At 37.0% G+C, this 14,730-nt stretch overlaps 1 protein-coding gene and 1 long non-coding RNA gene across 26 annotated transcripts in view; one reads left to right on the top strand and one right to left on the bottom strand.

The window, feature by feature from the left end:
- The window catches only part of LOC134533153 (glutamate-gated chloride channel), a 374,512-nt gene that overhangs the window by 158,329 nt on the left and 201,453 nt on the right, over window positions 1-14,730 (bottom strand). For all 25 annotated transcript variants that reach the window (XM_063370507.1, XM_063370502.1, XM_063370493.1 and 22 more), the window contains one exon: window positions 4,701-4,787. In XM_063370507.1, coding sequence (XP_063226577.1) covers window positions 4,701-4,777 — 77 coding nt within the window. In that variant the 5' untranslated portion in view covers window positions 4,778-4,787. The remainder of the gene's footprint in view (window positions 1-4,700; window positions 4,788-14,730) is intronic.
- Window positions 1-14,730, top strand: part of LOC134533154 (uncharacterized) — a 188,367-nt gene that overhangs the window by 45,038 nt on the left and 128,599 nt on the right. The window lies entirely within an intron of this gene.

Below are 14,730 nucleotides of genomic sequence, written 5' to 3' on the forward strand. Positions count from 1 at the left end.
ATAGAATAAAACCAGCTTTTTTTGATCAGATGTATATTATTGGAAATAAATATACAGTTTAATATGAGTTTTATTAAATATCATTCTTACGTAAGTACTTTCAAGCTCTTGACGCCTACAGTGTACATAAAGTATATAAAATATTTACGTACCTGGTTCTTCAATTTAACAAGTACTTACATTTTACATTTTTAAATTCGAATTTGTTAACGATCAATGTCTGAAATGATGTGTGTTATAAACTATAAGTCCTTCTATAACTAGTGTGATTTATAAGACTGTGAAATTTTGAGGATAGTATGACCAATAGGATGTTAATATGATGATGTGGCGTTGGCTTGATACTTCGCTTGAATGGAATGTAAATGTTAACTTTGTGATGAAAGCTGCACGTGCGTGTATTGTGTGACCATTTCATTTGTCGAATTTGCTTCCAAATGTGTTACCTTATTTTGGTGTGCTTCTTTTTTAAATGATGTTTTGACTCGAGTATTATAGTAATTGGTTCTCTATTTGACTAGCATATTATTCCAACCGGTGCATGTATATAAGCGAGTCCTAGACAGCAGGACGCTCAGTTGTTACTGACGTCGACGGTGTACGGATCACCTAGTTTGTTTCTTCTGGTGCATAAGTCGTGTAATTGCTTGTTCTTGAGACTTCGATGGCATCTTTACCATCTAAAACGCTGAACTTGATGGACGACGCACCATCGTCTACGGGAACCCTGACGTCAGCTACGGCGGAGAAGGTGCAGATCCCGTCGGCAACGACGACGTCATCAAAAGAGGAGATTTCAACAGTCGCGATACCGTCAGCAGGAGAGACTTTAATGCCGGTGGTGCTGACTACGCAGGAAAACTCGTCGAACTTCGTTTCGCCCTCGATGGAAACTTCAATGGATGGTGATTCAACAACAACTAACGAACATGAGTGCTGTTACTGTGACAAGATTTTCTCAAACAACAGCAATGCTCGACGACACGAGAGGAGAGAATGCGCTAAGAACCCTTATCGTAAAATGTTTGGCTGTAACAAATGTCGCAAGCAATTTACAAGAAATGCTAATTTGAAGCATCACTTGGAGACATGTAAAGGTCCTGCAGAGCGGCAGAAAGTAAAGGTATCGGTGCAACAACGATGCATCGATGTGCATAAGAGTATGCCTAGAGATGACGCAACTGCGGCAACGTTAGTATCTGGATCGGGCCTGAAAGGCTCGTCTTCATCACCCCGGTATCCTTGCAGCTACTGTGATATGTCGTTCGCATTTTCTCATGATGCACGAAGACATGAACGGAGTAAATGCAAGAAGAATCCATCCCGTATAAAGTTTCGCTGTGATGGGTGTCATGAATGGTTTACACGTATTGATAGTTTGCGACGGCATGTGAAAAATTGCAACGGTAAGGTCCGTTTGTCTGCTGAAGAATTACCTGTAGAAATTTCGACTCCTCGCTTTAGATTGGAGACTCGTAAGAGAACAAGCAAGAAAACCGATGTGCAGCAACCGATTGCTATAACGTCTGGACAAGAAAATAAACCTAAGACTGTGTTCGGCACATTACAAGTGAATGATAATGGGTTCTACTTGGCGCAGTCTGCATTTCGTGGGACATTGAAAGACTACTATTATCTAAATACGTTAGGTGAGTCGAAAGACATTTGTAATTTTCTTGATGATATCAGAGAGAACATAATCAGTCAACTTACTGATGACGTTGCAACAAACGGTCCATTAAAATACAACTTGTGGTTGGACTGTATATATGGAAAGCCGTATCCATTCGAAGACGAAGTGAAGAAGTGTGCATTCAAGACATCGGCTGCAGTAATTTACAGTTCTGACGATGTGAAGCATACTGTTAAAAATGGTATCCGGAAACTCTGTCAAGAAGAGGAGGACTATGTCTGTAAAGGTTCTGGTTGGACTCTTTCTAGTATAAACCGATTGGAGCTAAGAATTAGTCATTTCACGCCTATGCGGACCTAAATGATTATTATAATGTTAACTTTCGCAAGTGTTCGTGTAGTAAAGTAGAAATTATGTAATAAAGTTTATTTTGTGAAAGAACTTGTGTTGTTTTCTTTGTCGAACCTGCCACTATTAAGTATATTATGTTTATTATTTTTCATCTTCATTCCGAATCGTGCCAAGGGCCTAAGTCGACCTAATTAATCATTTAATTGTTTGCAAATTTATTTAATGAATTTGTAACTTTTTCCCGAATCTCTAGCAATATAATTACGAATTTTCCAAGGTGGTGGTGTTGATGGCTTTTAGGATGATGGTAGTAGAGGTTTTAAAGTCTCTTTAAGAATGTTGAACATGGTTTATTGAAATTATTATTATTTTACATAAAATTAAACATTATTGCATCGGTCGGGTATCGAACCAAGGACAGGAAGCGATCGAATCAATATTTAAATTAATGGGTGATTTATTTAATGAATTTTGAACTTTTTCCCGCATCTCTAGCTAAATAATTACGGATTTTCAAGATGGCGGCCAAATGACAAGATGGCGGGTGTCACAGTAATAATAAATGATTACTGCACTCTAGCGGGTAAGAATTAAACTAACATGGTGTCAGCGCACTCTAGCCAATGATAACAAGATGGAGGTCTCCAGCAGACGAAGACAAGATGGCGGGCGTAACGAAACATGCTACAATTATATAATCCAAGATGGCGACCATAACGATACGTGCTACAGTGGTTTATAAGTAATATTTTATTAAATTTCTATTATTTAATTCTATTATTTAATTTTATTAATGATTTTTAAAATTTTTCCCGAATCTCTAGCATTAAAATTACGGATTTTCAAGATGGTGGACATGACGTCATACTACCTGATGGTATATGTGCATTGGTGAAAGTGGTGGGGGTCAGTCTACCTGCGTCCACTGTGAGAGAAGGATCGGTCGCCATTTTTAATTTTTTTTGCACTCGTCGGGTTCGAACCGAGGACTCCGAACTCCGTGTCGTAAAAGTATATTTTTTATAAATATTTTATTAACATTTTATTAATTGAATTTTTTTATAAGTTTTAAAAAAAATTTCATTAGAATCGGATAATAAATAAAAAAGTTAAAGATGGCGGGCGTAACGGAAACTGCAACGGTGACGTCATCATCCAATATGACGTCAGAGGCTTATCTGCGGCTGTAGACATGGATGCTTAAGCCGCTATATGGACATTTCTAGCCACTGGGATTTTTAAGGACTAAAAACGGGAAATTTTCCCTCGAAATGGGAATTTTTCCCTCGAAAAGGGAATTTTTTTATTTTTTTTATTTTTTAAGATTTTTTGGTGGAATGTTTTTCCACAAAAATGGAAATTGTGAGGAATTTTGGACACATTTTGCCCAATTTTGGAGAATTTTTACACATTTTGCAGGTCAAATTCAAGGTCAAGGTCAAAGGTCAAGGTCACATCCATCCAATATGGCCGCCGTGACGTCACAATCCAATATGGCGGACACCGGCACCGGCACCACGCGCCAGCGCCAGTGCCAGCTCCGCCATTCCTATACTACTATTAGTAATAAGAAACATTTTGTATATTAAACATATTGTATATTGTATATTGTATATTAAATGTGTCACCACTTGAATGAACGAAAATAACCAGTAACCCTGACTTACTCTACTTTAAAAAAAGAAACGGGGACTGCAACACTTCTGGGTGAGCAGCGAAAAAAAAAAAAACTAGTGGGATGATTTTGTAATAAGATGAAATCAAAATTTGTTCATTCGATAAAGTGCTTCCTCTATTGACACATTTTAAAGGGATTACCCTCGTCCACTATACTCCGCGTATACTCAAGCAAACTTCTTCTGTACATTGCCTGCTGACCTGTGAGGCGTCTGAGCCGGCGCAACATTGTGACTGGATAATTCTTTGATTGAGGGGATCTGATCGGCCAAAGGTTCCTCCGGATTTAACAGCGAACCGATTGCAGAAGGAGCACGAAGGATTTTTTTTTTTTTTTAGTTATTTAGATTTCATCACACTACGAATATGAATCCGCAAATTTTTATTCCCCAGTTTCTACCGATGAGGAAGCCCCCATTCTGAAGGAGCACCGAATCCCAGGTAACCAGGTTGAGACGTGCCGGCAGGCCAGTGGACAGAGGGAATTTCCCTGAGCGTGCAGAGGACTGTGGAGTCTGTCGTAGAGGTAATTGAAAACGCTAAACTCTTTTTCCCCCAGGTGCCTGTGTCCCGGAGGGGGGATGCAGGGCCGGCGCGTCCATACAGGCGAACTAGGCAATCGCCTAGGGCGCCAAGTAGCTGGGGGCGGCGCAGCACGACACATAACAGCTCATATCATATGTTTAACGATTATTGAAACTAGATGAAAATGGATTTTTGTAACAGTTTGGAATGTTTATATTGATATAAGTAATTATTTAAAGTCCACGGTGACCGGTTTATGATTTGTAATAAGTAAAAAAAAAAACACAAGCCTGCTTACATTTGATTGTTGACAAAATCTTAGGATTACGTGATGTATTTTGAGGCAAGGAAAAAAAATTTTTTGGGGTGTCCTGTGAGGGGGGGAGGGGCATTAAGGTTTTTCGCCTAGGGCGCCAATTTACCTTGCACCGGCCCTGGGGGGATGCAGAGGGGGGAGAGGGTGGTAGGGTTGGTAGGGGTGGTAGGGGTGGCAGGGGTGGTAGGGGCTACTCACAAGTCTGAGCCGCCGACGCGCCACGCAGCTACGACCACCAGGGCGGCGACTTGGACCAGCTCCCAGGGCACACCCATGTTAGGACATCTGCAACACACGACCACGCGCTGCCATGCGCCGCCCGCACTTACGTTCCCGATGCACAGGGGAGGGGGTGTGCGCGGGAAGATTCCTTTTGGAAACCAGTTTCCAAATACCATGGAAACATGTTGTAACTTACATTGCCGTGGTTATGTATGCCTATCGAGACAAAAAAACCTTTTTTTCTAGACAATACAAAGTATATCTTTAGAAAATTGGAGCCATTAGTTTTTTATTTTAATTGATCTTTCATTCAAGCATAGATTTTTTTTAAAACCCTGGAAAAGATAATCGAATATTCAGTAATTTACTTTATTTGGTTTTATTGTGCTTATTAATGTGCTCAGTTAATACTGGAAAGCTATTCAGTGAACAATGTTCGCAGGCCTTCGCGGCCATTTTCTGAAGTAGCTTGGCTTCTGGGTTGTAGCCGCGTCCTTGACGAATAATTCACCGACGTTTCGGTCGACATTGCAGTCGCCATCATCAGGGAGCAGTTACCTACAGTTACCTCAGTAGGTAAATGCTCCCTGATGATGGCGATTGCAATGTCGACCAAAAAGTCGGTGAATTATCCGCCAAGGACGCGGCTACGACCCAGAAGCCAAGCTACTTAATTCAGGGAACAGTTTACGTATAGCTTCAACTATTTGAGTCACTGGGACAACACAAAGCAAAAATTCCCGGGTTAAGAATCCGAACCCATTATTACAGCGAACACTATTTTGCGGTGAAAGAGTTGTTTCAATGTAAATGTACAAATTTACAAACATCTGTTATTTTACGTGATTATTTATATTCAATTTACAAAATAAAATTACAGTTTTTCAGTTATTGGAATATTGTCGATAATAATATGGCTGAGCTTGTAATTTTTTTTCAAGCGAATGGCAATGTATTAAAATAAATATCTTGATTTGTGAACTTTCAGATGTAGTAGTTTTAATTTAAAAAAAAAAAAAGGTGTTGTCTGTAAAGCCGGTTTACGGGCGATAATTTTACGTGATAACGTCATAAACATTGATGAAAAATTTAGTACTTTTTAATTTTCAAATATTATTTACAGTTTTTTTTGCAAATTTAATTTAAATAATTTGTTTAAATATAATCACGAACAATTAGTTAAAAAAGCCCGCATTAACCTGTTTGATATTATAGAAGATTTTCTCGCACGGTGGTTGGCCGGTTCTTGCACGCTCAGCTCAGGCGGAACGTGACAAATTTTCGTGCGTGAGGCCGGCGTTTATCGATTTATAACTTATAAATAAAGGATAGACTCCATGATCCTCTATGCACTGGTGCAAATTACATCTGCTTATTGGTTACCGACTCGTAACACCTGTTGACTGGAATGATCGTGATTCGCTAATTCTCCTGTTAAAGATTTTTCATTGGCCCAGAGTCCTTCAGATAAACTGTGGCCCAATCACTGAAGCAAAATAATGTCAAAAGTATTTGGACTCTATCCTATCGCGAAATGAATCCGCGAATTTTTCAGGTCTCTATTTATAAGACGTTATCACGTCAAAAGTTCAGTCATCATCTAAACAATATATTATGATAGCTTGTCCAGGTGTTCGACAGTCCCCCTGGGAACTCGGTGGGAGGACCGCCAGGGTGCAGTTGGGCAGCCGGCGACACGAGTCAAATGGGTCAACTTCCCCCCCGCGGTGGAGCGCCGGGAGCCATCGAGGGGGTCTCGCCCGACGAGCGAGGCAAACACAGACGCGATAAGCCCTGATGAGCGCGCCATATGCTCCGGCTGACCTCTTGACCCCGCGCCGCCGGGTGTGTCGCGCCGGTACACAGGAAAATAATTTTCTTTTTTTTTTTTTGTAAAAAAAAAATTCATTTGGAAACCAGTTTCCAAAGAAATGTTTTCTGATTTTACAAGATAGATGTTTCTATATTTGTACAACACATTGCTATGATTTAAATACAATGTAAAATAAAGCCATTGCCGTTTGCACAGTTTGGGAGCGTCCATTAATTATGTGAGGCGTTTAGGGGGGGGGGGGGGGGTCGAGCCGAATCTCACACAAGCTCACGTGGGGGAGAAGGAAGTGAGGGGTATCGACAAATATCACGTAATTATTTTTCCAGGAAGAAACAGTGTAAAATTGCGAGAAAAACTGGATTAAATTAAGTCCAACATGTTTTTCCACTAAAATATGTTTGAATCCTACACAATAATATTTATCACGGCTAAGCGAACGCCAAAAATGCACTCTTGAGACCACACCTGCGTCCGCGTGGACTGAAAAATAATGAATATTATTTTACGAATTTTAGTAGTTCCTATTTAAGTATTTTATTGTTCGAGTTTCTCACTGTGATTCTAGACAACGCACTGTCTTGAATACTAGTCTTAACTAGTTTTAAATAAAAATTACTTAGCAAATTATGTTTTTTTAATAAATCCAAATCAATCATGCACAGGTTAACGTATTGACAAAGGTGGCGTCCATTAATTATTTTATAATGATGAACTTGTTAAAAATGTTTTGAGTTTTCAAACTTCTGGTCACTGTACAGCCACCAAGTCAGTTGATTATAGTTGGTAGATTTACCTACACTTCATAACGCACTCTACTTTTGGTTTCGGTGCGTCGTCATGTACAATCCATTACCCCATCTTCACAATTAAAATGTTATTCCTCATTTAACCTGACATTAACCTATATGCGTTACTTTACTAATAGGCAATTAACCTTGTGTAATAAACCTTGAATTATAGCTATAAAACCCCCTCCCATGTAGTTCATCTCGAATTCATGACTGGAACCTCATTATACAAAGGTTAACCATCAACGTTTCAGTCCATATAGGTCAACCAATGCGCTAGATTTTTTTTTTTTCAAAAAAATCTAAATGTATTTGTTATGTGTGTATTGTTAATGTTTCACAAAAAAATAATTTTTATGTGTTTTTCCTTCCTCCCGTTTTCCCTTTGCAGCATAATTAAAAACTGCGTTTTTGATAGGAGGACAAAACAGTTCATAAATTATTTTGCCAATAAATTGAGATAATTACGTCACCGTCATTATTTAATGACCTATTTCTGAAAAAATTTTGACCTAGTTATTTCTAAAAGTAAACAATTTTGAATCAACTCTGTAAAAGAAAATACCTTTTATAAAATTTTCTTTGGAAATAAATATTTTACATTTGCAAAACGCTTTGACAGGAATTAAAAAACAGAAATCATAAATCAGTTACGACATGTCTCTAATCGATTCGAATTCTTTCAATAATTGCACGAAAATGTAATTTCAGCGAGTTAATGATGAAAAAAGATTAATTTATAAAAGTATGCAATATGCATCCACAACATAAGACTTAAAGCTGTAAGTTTTAAGATATAAGATGATTTAAATGGCCTTAACATTTATCTTCATTACATATGTGATAATAAATCGAAAACTTAAGAAATTAAAACACTATTTTGTGAATTCAAATACGCAAATAATGTTTGTGTACAATTCACTAAATATACCTGTTTGTTCAGGAATATGTAAATGCTTTAAATAAAACAATAATAACAATTTATTTTTATTTACACTTGTGAAAAAACGTTCACGGTAATAAGAATGTAAAGGACATCGATTGATGAAAATATACTGGAGAGAAATATTTACATAATTTGGAACGCAAATATATAATTTTCTATATTTTTGTCTCATGTGTTTGTTCGTCATCATTCAAAAACTACGTAATGTATTTAAGAAAAAACCATTTTGTTAATTACATTTTTGGTTAACTTAAGCACCAGGCAAACCTTTTCGAAACTCCACGCTCTAAAAGAGGAAAAGTCATCAGTTTATTTTAAAAAAGAAACAAAAATCTTATATCTTCATATTTTAAAGATTATAAAATAAGAAAAAGAGTGAAAACAACATGCATGGATGTGCTTGTTTCTCCATTTTACAAAATGTCACTGTTATGGGGGTGAAAATATGGTAAGTTTAGTTTTATAGTAAGATAGTGACTTTTCCATTTTTTTATTTCATAGCTTAGTTTGGTTTTACAATATACATACATACCTCTAAAACTTAGCAAGTGGAGGTAAAAATATTGGTACATAATTTAAATTCTTTATCTACAAACTTTTATTTGCCAGTTTCCGAAAGTCTACTTTTAAAAGGTTTAAAGTGGATCCATGTATCTACAAAAAAAAATTAAATATCTAAGCATACCCAGGCGAGAATTTATAATAGTGGAATTACACAAATAAAAATTACATGTTTAAAGTCCTGACATTTTTGTTTTTTATGGATAATAAAATAAAGAGGATTGTATTTATTCTTATACAAGCTTAGCGTATATTGGTATCCTTGTAAGTAAAATGCGATAATATTAACGTCACTTTTTACATAAAAGGAAAATAATTGAAAGTTTATTCTTTTATTTTTTTATTTACATCCTGAATGGTTTTATTTTTAAAACAACATGTATCACCGAATTCACAAAAGCTTGAAATATTAATTTTCACGTACAAATTAGGATCTTTAGATAGCCTGATAAAAGTAATAAAAACTATTAATAAGTATTAGTATTCTGTTTTAATTTTTGAGTTATAATATTTGCTACCAAAAATACGTGGTTTTTCTTGAGAGAAGAGAGAATGTTGCTTATTTAGATGTTCGGTAGTGGTCATGTTTCCCGAAGAATATTTGCACAGACAGGATTGGTCCAGGGAAGAGGGCGTCGTTGCTACCTGCGCACCCGTTGCTGGCATTTAAATTTCGTGGGTTGTTGAAAAAAAAAAGTTGGCAAGTCCGGTTTCTTCAAATCAGTTGCATTTCAATAACGCAAGGCGAAGAGAATGATTAATGCGTCCAGAAGAATAATTCAGGAAGTGCTAAGCATATTTCATATACATGTATTATCATATATGAGTTTGATTTTTGGAGAGTAAATTCTTGTCTCGTTTTCGACACGCTTGTAAATTTTTCCCGTTTTTTGCAAACTTTTCGTTCCCCCAGTAAGCTCACGATTTACTAGGCTGCAGAAGTCATGCGCGCATGCAGACCGTATGAATGTTCGCGAGCACGTATTCGCGCGCGTGTTCTAGATCCACGATCTTCATTTTCTTCGATGGCGCCGCGGAAGAATTTCCTCTTCCGGCTCTCCGGACACTTCACTTCCGCTTCGTGCAATTCCCCCTCTCTCTCCCCCACCCTTCTTCCCATCGCAAGTCCGAGGAAAGCGAGAGAGGAGATGTCAGGGATTCCAGAGTTTCCACCCCCCCCCCCCCCCCGTCCTTTGCGCCAATAGCACATCTCTCTTCAGCGAGGAGATGGCAAATAAGGTCGTATTACCACCGACCACGATTTATGCCTTTCAGCGAAAGAAGTAAGGAGGAGAAGTAAAAAAAATATATATAACTCCCTCACTCTTGCCGTCGGCACGGCGTACGGCCTCAAAGACGTTGTGCAAACATTTTGCAGGCTCCAGGCTGAGAAAAGTAATTTGGATCTCTCCCAGTTATCCCTGAAGATGAATAATGTACTGCTGCGTAATGTCATCTCTTCATTTTTCTCCCCTTATACAATATTTTCGTACCGTTCGCAAACATTCTCGTAACATATTAGCTAGCGTCTTTGGCAAAGAAGTAACTTTCGTCGATTTCCACTTCCGATTCGGTTAGTAGAGTGAAGCGTGTAGCTTGTAATGCAATGAAAGCAAATTCACTAGATACCAATACAGGACAGCTCTGAGCTAACAACCCAGGCAAGCGTGTGGCTGGTCACATAATAATAAAAATTTTATTAGTAATTAGTTAAATAATTTATATTTTGACAGTAAATATATTGATCTCCTAAATATCAAACAAATTTAATGTTAATTTTGCAAAACATATTTTGCCATCTTACACAACAACACCAGGTTTGTCGCACACAAATCTGGAAGCTGTCCTGTATTGATCGCCAGTATATATTTTTATTTATGTATTCATACATTAAGGGCACCTAAAACATAATATTTTAGTTGTTTTAGACTGGTTCTAAACCATTTACTTATATGTAACCTATCTAATAGGCAGTGCACCTTAAAGATGAAGATAGCATTCATAAAATGAACGCGCAGATGTCTCACGTAACAAAATTATAAGTTGGTAAAAATATTAAATTAAACTGTAATAAAATATTTACTTTGCAAGGAAACCCCTGTTCGAGAAAACTTTAGGACAACTATAACGTCTTCCACGTTCAAAATGAAAATCCGGATTTTAGTTCATGAGAAAAGAGACCGAATTTTTCATGTTTAGGTTCAAACGGTCCTATCATTCACTAATTCATAATTCTAGTCCCATATTGTTGTTCGCTTTATTTTATATTCTGCTTTGTTACGTTGCTTTCCAGCTTGCTGAACATTTTTGAATTATTTGCTAATTATTTGTGTTGATGTGAAAATGAGGTTATAATACTGAACGTCTTGGGCAGATATGTTTACAATAGTAACTGGTGTTAGACAAGATGTGATTGCGTGAAATTTTGTACCGCAGCTATTTTGACACGCTGAAAGGTAGATTAAACTAATAACTAAACAACAGAAAATGAACCGTTAAATTACGTTAAAGTAATTCGAGATAAAACGTATTCTCTCCTGGATAGCCGCCAGTCAACACGGCTCTATAAAGACTAGCGAGCAGGTCATTGACCTGCGAAATTTGCTGGTCTCTGAATAGTTTTTTACAAGTTAATTATGCATTGCCAAAGAACACAGTCAAACTATATGTCATTAAAATTTATAACAATTTAAATTTTAGACTACAAAAAAGAGAACTATGCACACAGAACAAATTTTTCTTTACTCTTACAAAAGATTCCTTAGGAACCCAATTGCCGAAATATACGAAGTTTGAAATAATACCAGGAAGATATTGTAACTTGGTACAACACATGACTGTGGTACTTTTTGAACAGAGTAAGATGGGACAAAGCTCCTCACTTAAGGTTTAAATTGATATTCTGACTGTCCAAATAGCAGGAGGATGTTTTTCTCTTCATGTCCGGAATACACACACATTAATGCAATTCAGTTATATTCAAAACTGTAGGAATACAAGTGCGTTATTTTATAAGTTACAAGTATCGATAGATGTGCAAATCCGGATCTTTACCCCACTAGTGGGGCAAAGATCCGAATTGAGTGGGGCAAATACCGGCACCTTTGAACATCTAAACCCACAGCGATCAACACTTATTATCTACTGGAAAACATTATATTTATTATAATATGCTTATTGCAAAATATCACCACATTGGAAGTTGTAAACAGGAAATTACAAAATCACACAATGAGTCCAAAAATCTAAAAACACAAAATAATTCATAAATTTGAAAATATTGCTGAAATATATATAAAACAATGTCAAATTTAAAAAATTTAAAATTTAAAAATTAAATCCTAACTTTTTTAAAAAATATATTTTAATAGAAAATTAAAAATATTCTAGCTCTACAAATTTGAAATTAAATAAACCAACGAATATTTAAAGAAACCCAATGGCAATAGACTAACGATAGTAGACATAATAGAAAGTAGATAATTTCAACTTACACAATGTATAAAAATATCATTTTTCTCATTTATGCCTTGGCATAAAATAAAGTAAAAAACTGAACAGATGCATAGTAGTTTACAGACAGGTTCAATTCTGGAGCTTCACAAATCAAACACAAAGTTTAGTGTGTCCTCATATGCACTACAGTTTTCGTGCCACCATGCCTCACATGAAGTACACTGGATCCAGACCTCGTTAGGTGGGTCTTCATACAATGCCTCACAGCCTACTGTATTTTGTCTGACTGAATGGCTGATTTTACTTGTATAACACCTCCTTTCTTCACTCCAAATCGTTTTTTCCTTCGCTCGTCTTTATCAGCCATTTTTTTCTCCTTTTCTTTCAGATCTTCAAGCAATTTATTCTTGTATGGCGAACTGGATATTATTTCAAAATGTTTGCTTCTTTTATTCCTTTTGTTTGCACAGACCTCTTTGGCATTGGAAGAATTTCTTTTGGTGAAACTGGAGTTCTAGTTTTAGCGCCTGAGCAACCTGGATTGTTTATGTCTAAATCTAAAGTTAAATATGTGAATATTACAATGATAAAAAGAAAGGAATGCAATAACCATTTACATTGCCAAAACATTTTCCTCCAAGTGCCTAAACCCACAGCAAAATATTGAGCATTAGAGAGGCTGAGACTTCAAATTAAAACATTATTTTAAACAATTTAATTTATGTATGTTAGACATACACGGGTGAGGTGCAAAGATCCACATGAAACACGTGGTGCGGATCTTTACCCCGTCATTAGTTGTGGATGCTTGCCCCAGAGCGCAGTCTGGTCTGTGCGCGACTCCTGCTGCTACCTGTGTTTGACAATCTCTACTACTACCAATGCACAGTAACCATAAAGAAGCACACTTTCTTACTGTGGTTTCATAAATCCTTCCCGATCGTTGTTCCCGGCGACATACATTGTTTTGTATTGCTGCAAAATTACATCAGATTACAGTAAATTAGTTCATACCTCATTATGTTCGCTAGGTGTTATAAATTGGCACGACACACATGGCAATAAACGGCCAACATGGCGACAATTTTCTTGACTGTGTCAATGTTGCCAACAGTCTTCATTTATACGAAATATTCCAAGATAGGACCTTTGCCCCACGCGGATTTTTGCCCCATCTTACTCTACATGTTTTACTTTTTTTTTTAGTAATACTGAGTAAAACTGCCGCATAATTTTGTATTTCAATTCCTGTTTCATTCAAGCATTATTTTTTAAACCATGGAAAAGATAATCGAGTATTCAACAATAAATTCCACTTTATAATATTGTATCATGCTTATTTTGCGCGCAGTTAATACTGGAAAGATGTTCAGGGAACGGTTTGCAAATAACTTTAACTATTGAAGATACCAAGACAACACAAAGCATTAATGCCCAGGTAAGAATCTGAACAAAGTATTACTGCATACACTATTTTGTAGTGATAGAGTTGTTTTTATGTAACTGTACAATTTTATAATATTAACATGAATATTTATTTTCCATTTACAAAAAAAAAAAAATACAATGCAGGTCTCGAGTTCGGAAGGGTAGTGACAAGCAGATTTGTGTGGTTTTCTGGCACCAGGGTGGTCTCCGTATTCTTGAACAAAATGAGGATGGGACCGTATTCTTGAACACGGTGAGGATTGGGCTATAATCTTGAACACGTTGAGGATGGGGTCGCTTGTTGGTTGGTAGCCGCCACACTCTCTACCCTCTGTTCCGATTGATCGAGAATGTGGTACATATTTTCTGCAAAGTTGTTATCGGCAGGAACTGGAAAAAAAAATTCTCAATTTTCATTTTGCGGCAAGCTGGCGTAGCCTACGTACAATTTTAACCTTTAGCCGCTTTTGCGATATGCCCACAGTTTACGTCTAGGACACGAAACCAAGAAGAAACAAGGAAAAAAATATAGTATCGAATAACGGGTGACCCATTTAAGGCAACTACCACGTGCACAATTAATGAGCGTCAAAGCCATTCGTCTGTAATGTGTAGAGAACATTAAAGACGTTCCGTAAGATAGTAAAACTCGCTATTTTTTATAATCTCTCATTATTGTTTTCTAGTCCTGGAGGACGTGCCAATCATTAAAGATGAAGTATAATAAAAGTCGTTTAGAAAGAATTACGGTTTGCGAGCAAAATGGCGCAGTGGTAAGACACTGGCCTCGAATTCCGGAAGCTCTGGATTAGAACTCCGGTTCGGCCAAATTGATTTGGGATTTCCATTGTTTCCGGGAATAACGCCATGAAATTTCTGGGATGTTCCTTTACTGAAGGCAATAACTGATTCGACTTTCCCAAATATCTCTATGTTGTGATGTTGAGAGCTGCTATCTCTAATGACCTTGATCTGCCAATGAAATGCAATGCC

Source organism: Bacillus rossius, chromosome 6 (assembly GCF_032445375.1).
Source record: "Bacillus rossius redtenbacheri isolate Brsri chromosome 6, Brsri_v3, whole genome shotgun sequence".
Lineage (NCBI taxonomy): Eukaryota > Metazoa > Arthropoda > Insecta > Phasmatodea > Bacillidae > Bacillus > Bacillus rossius.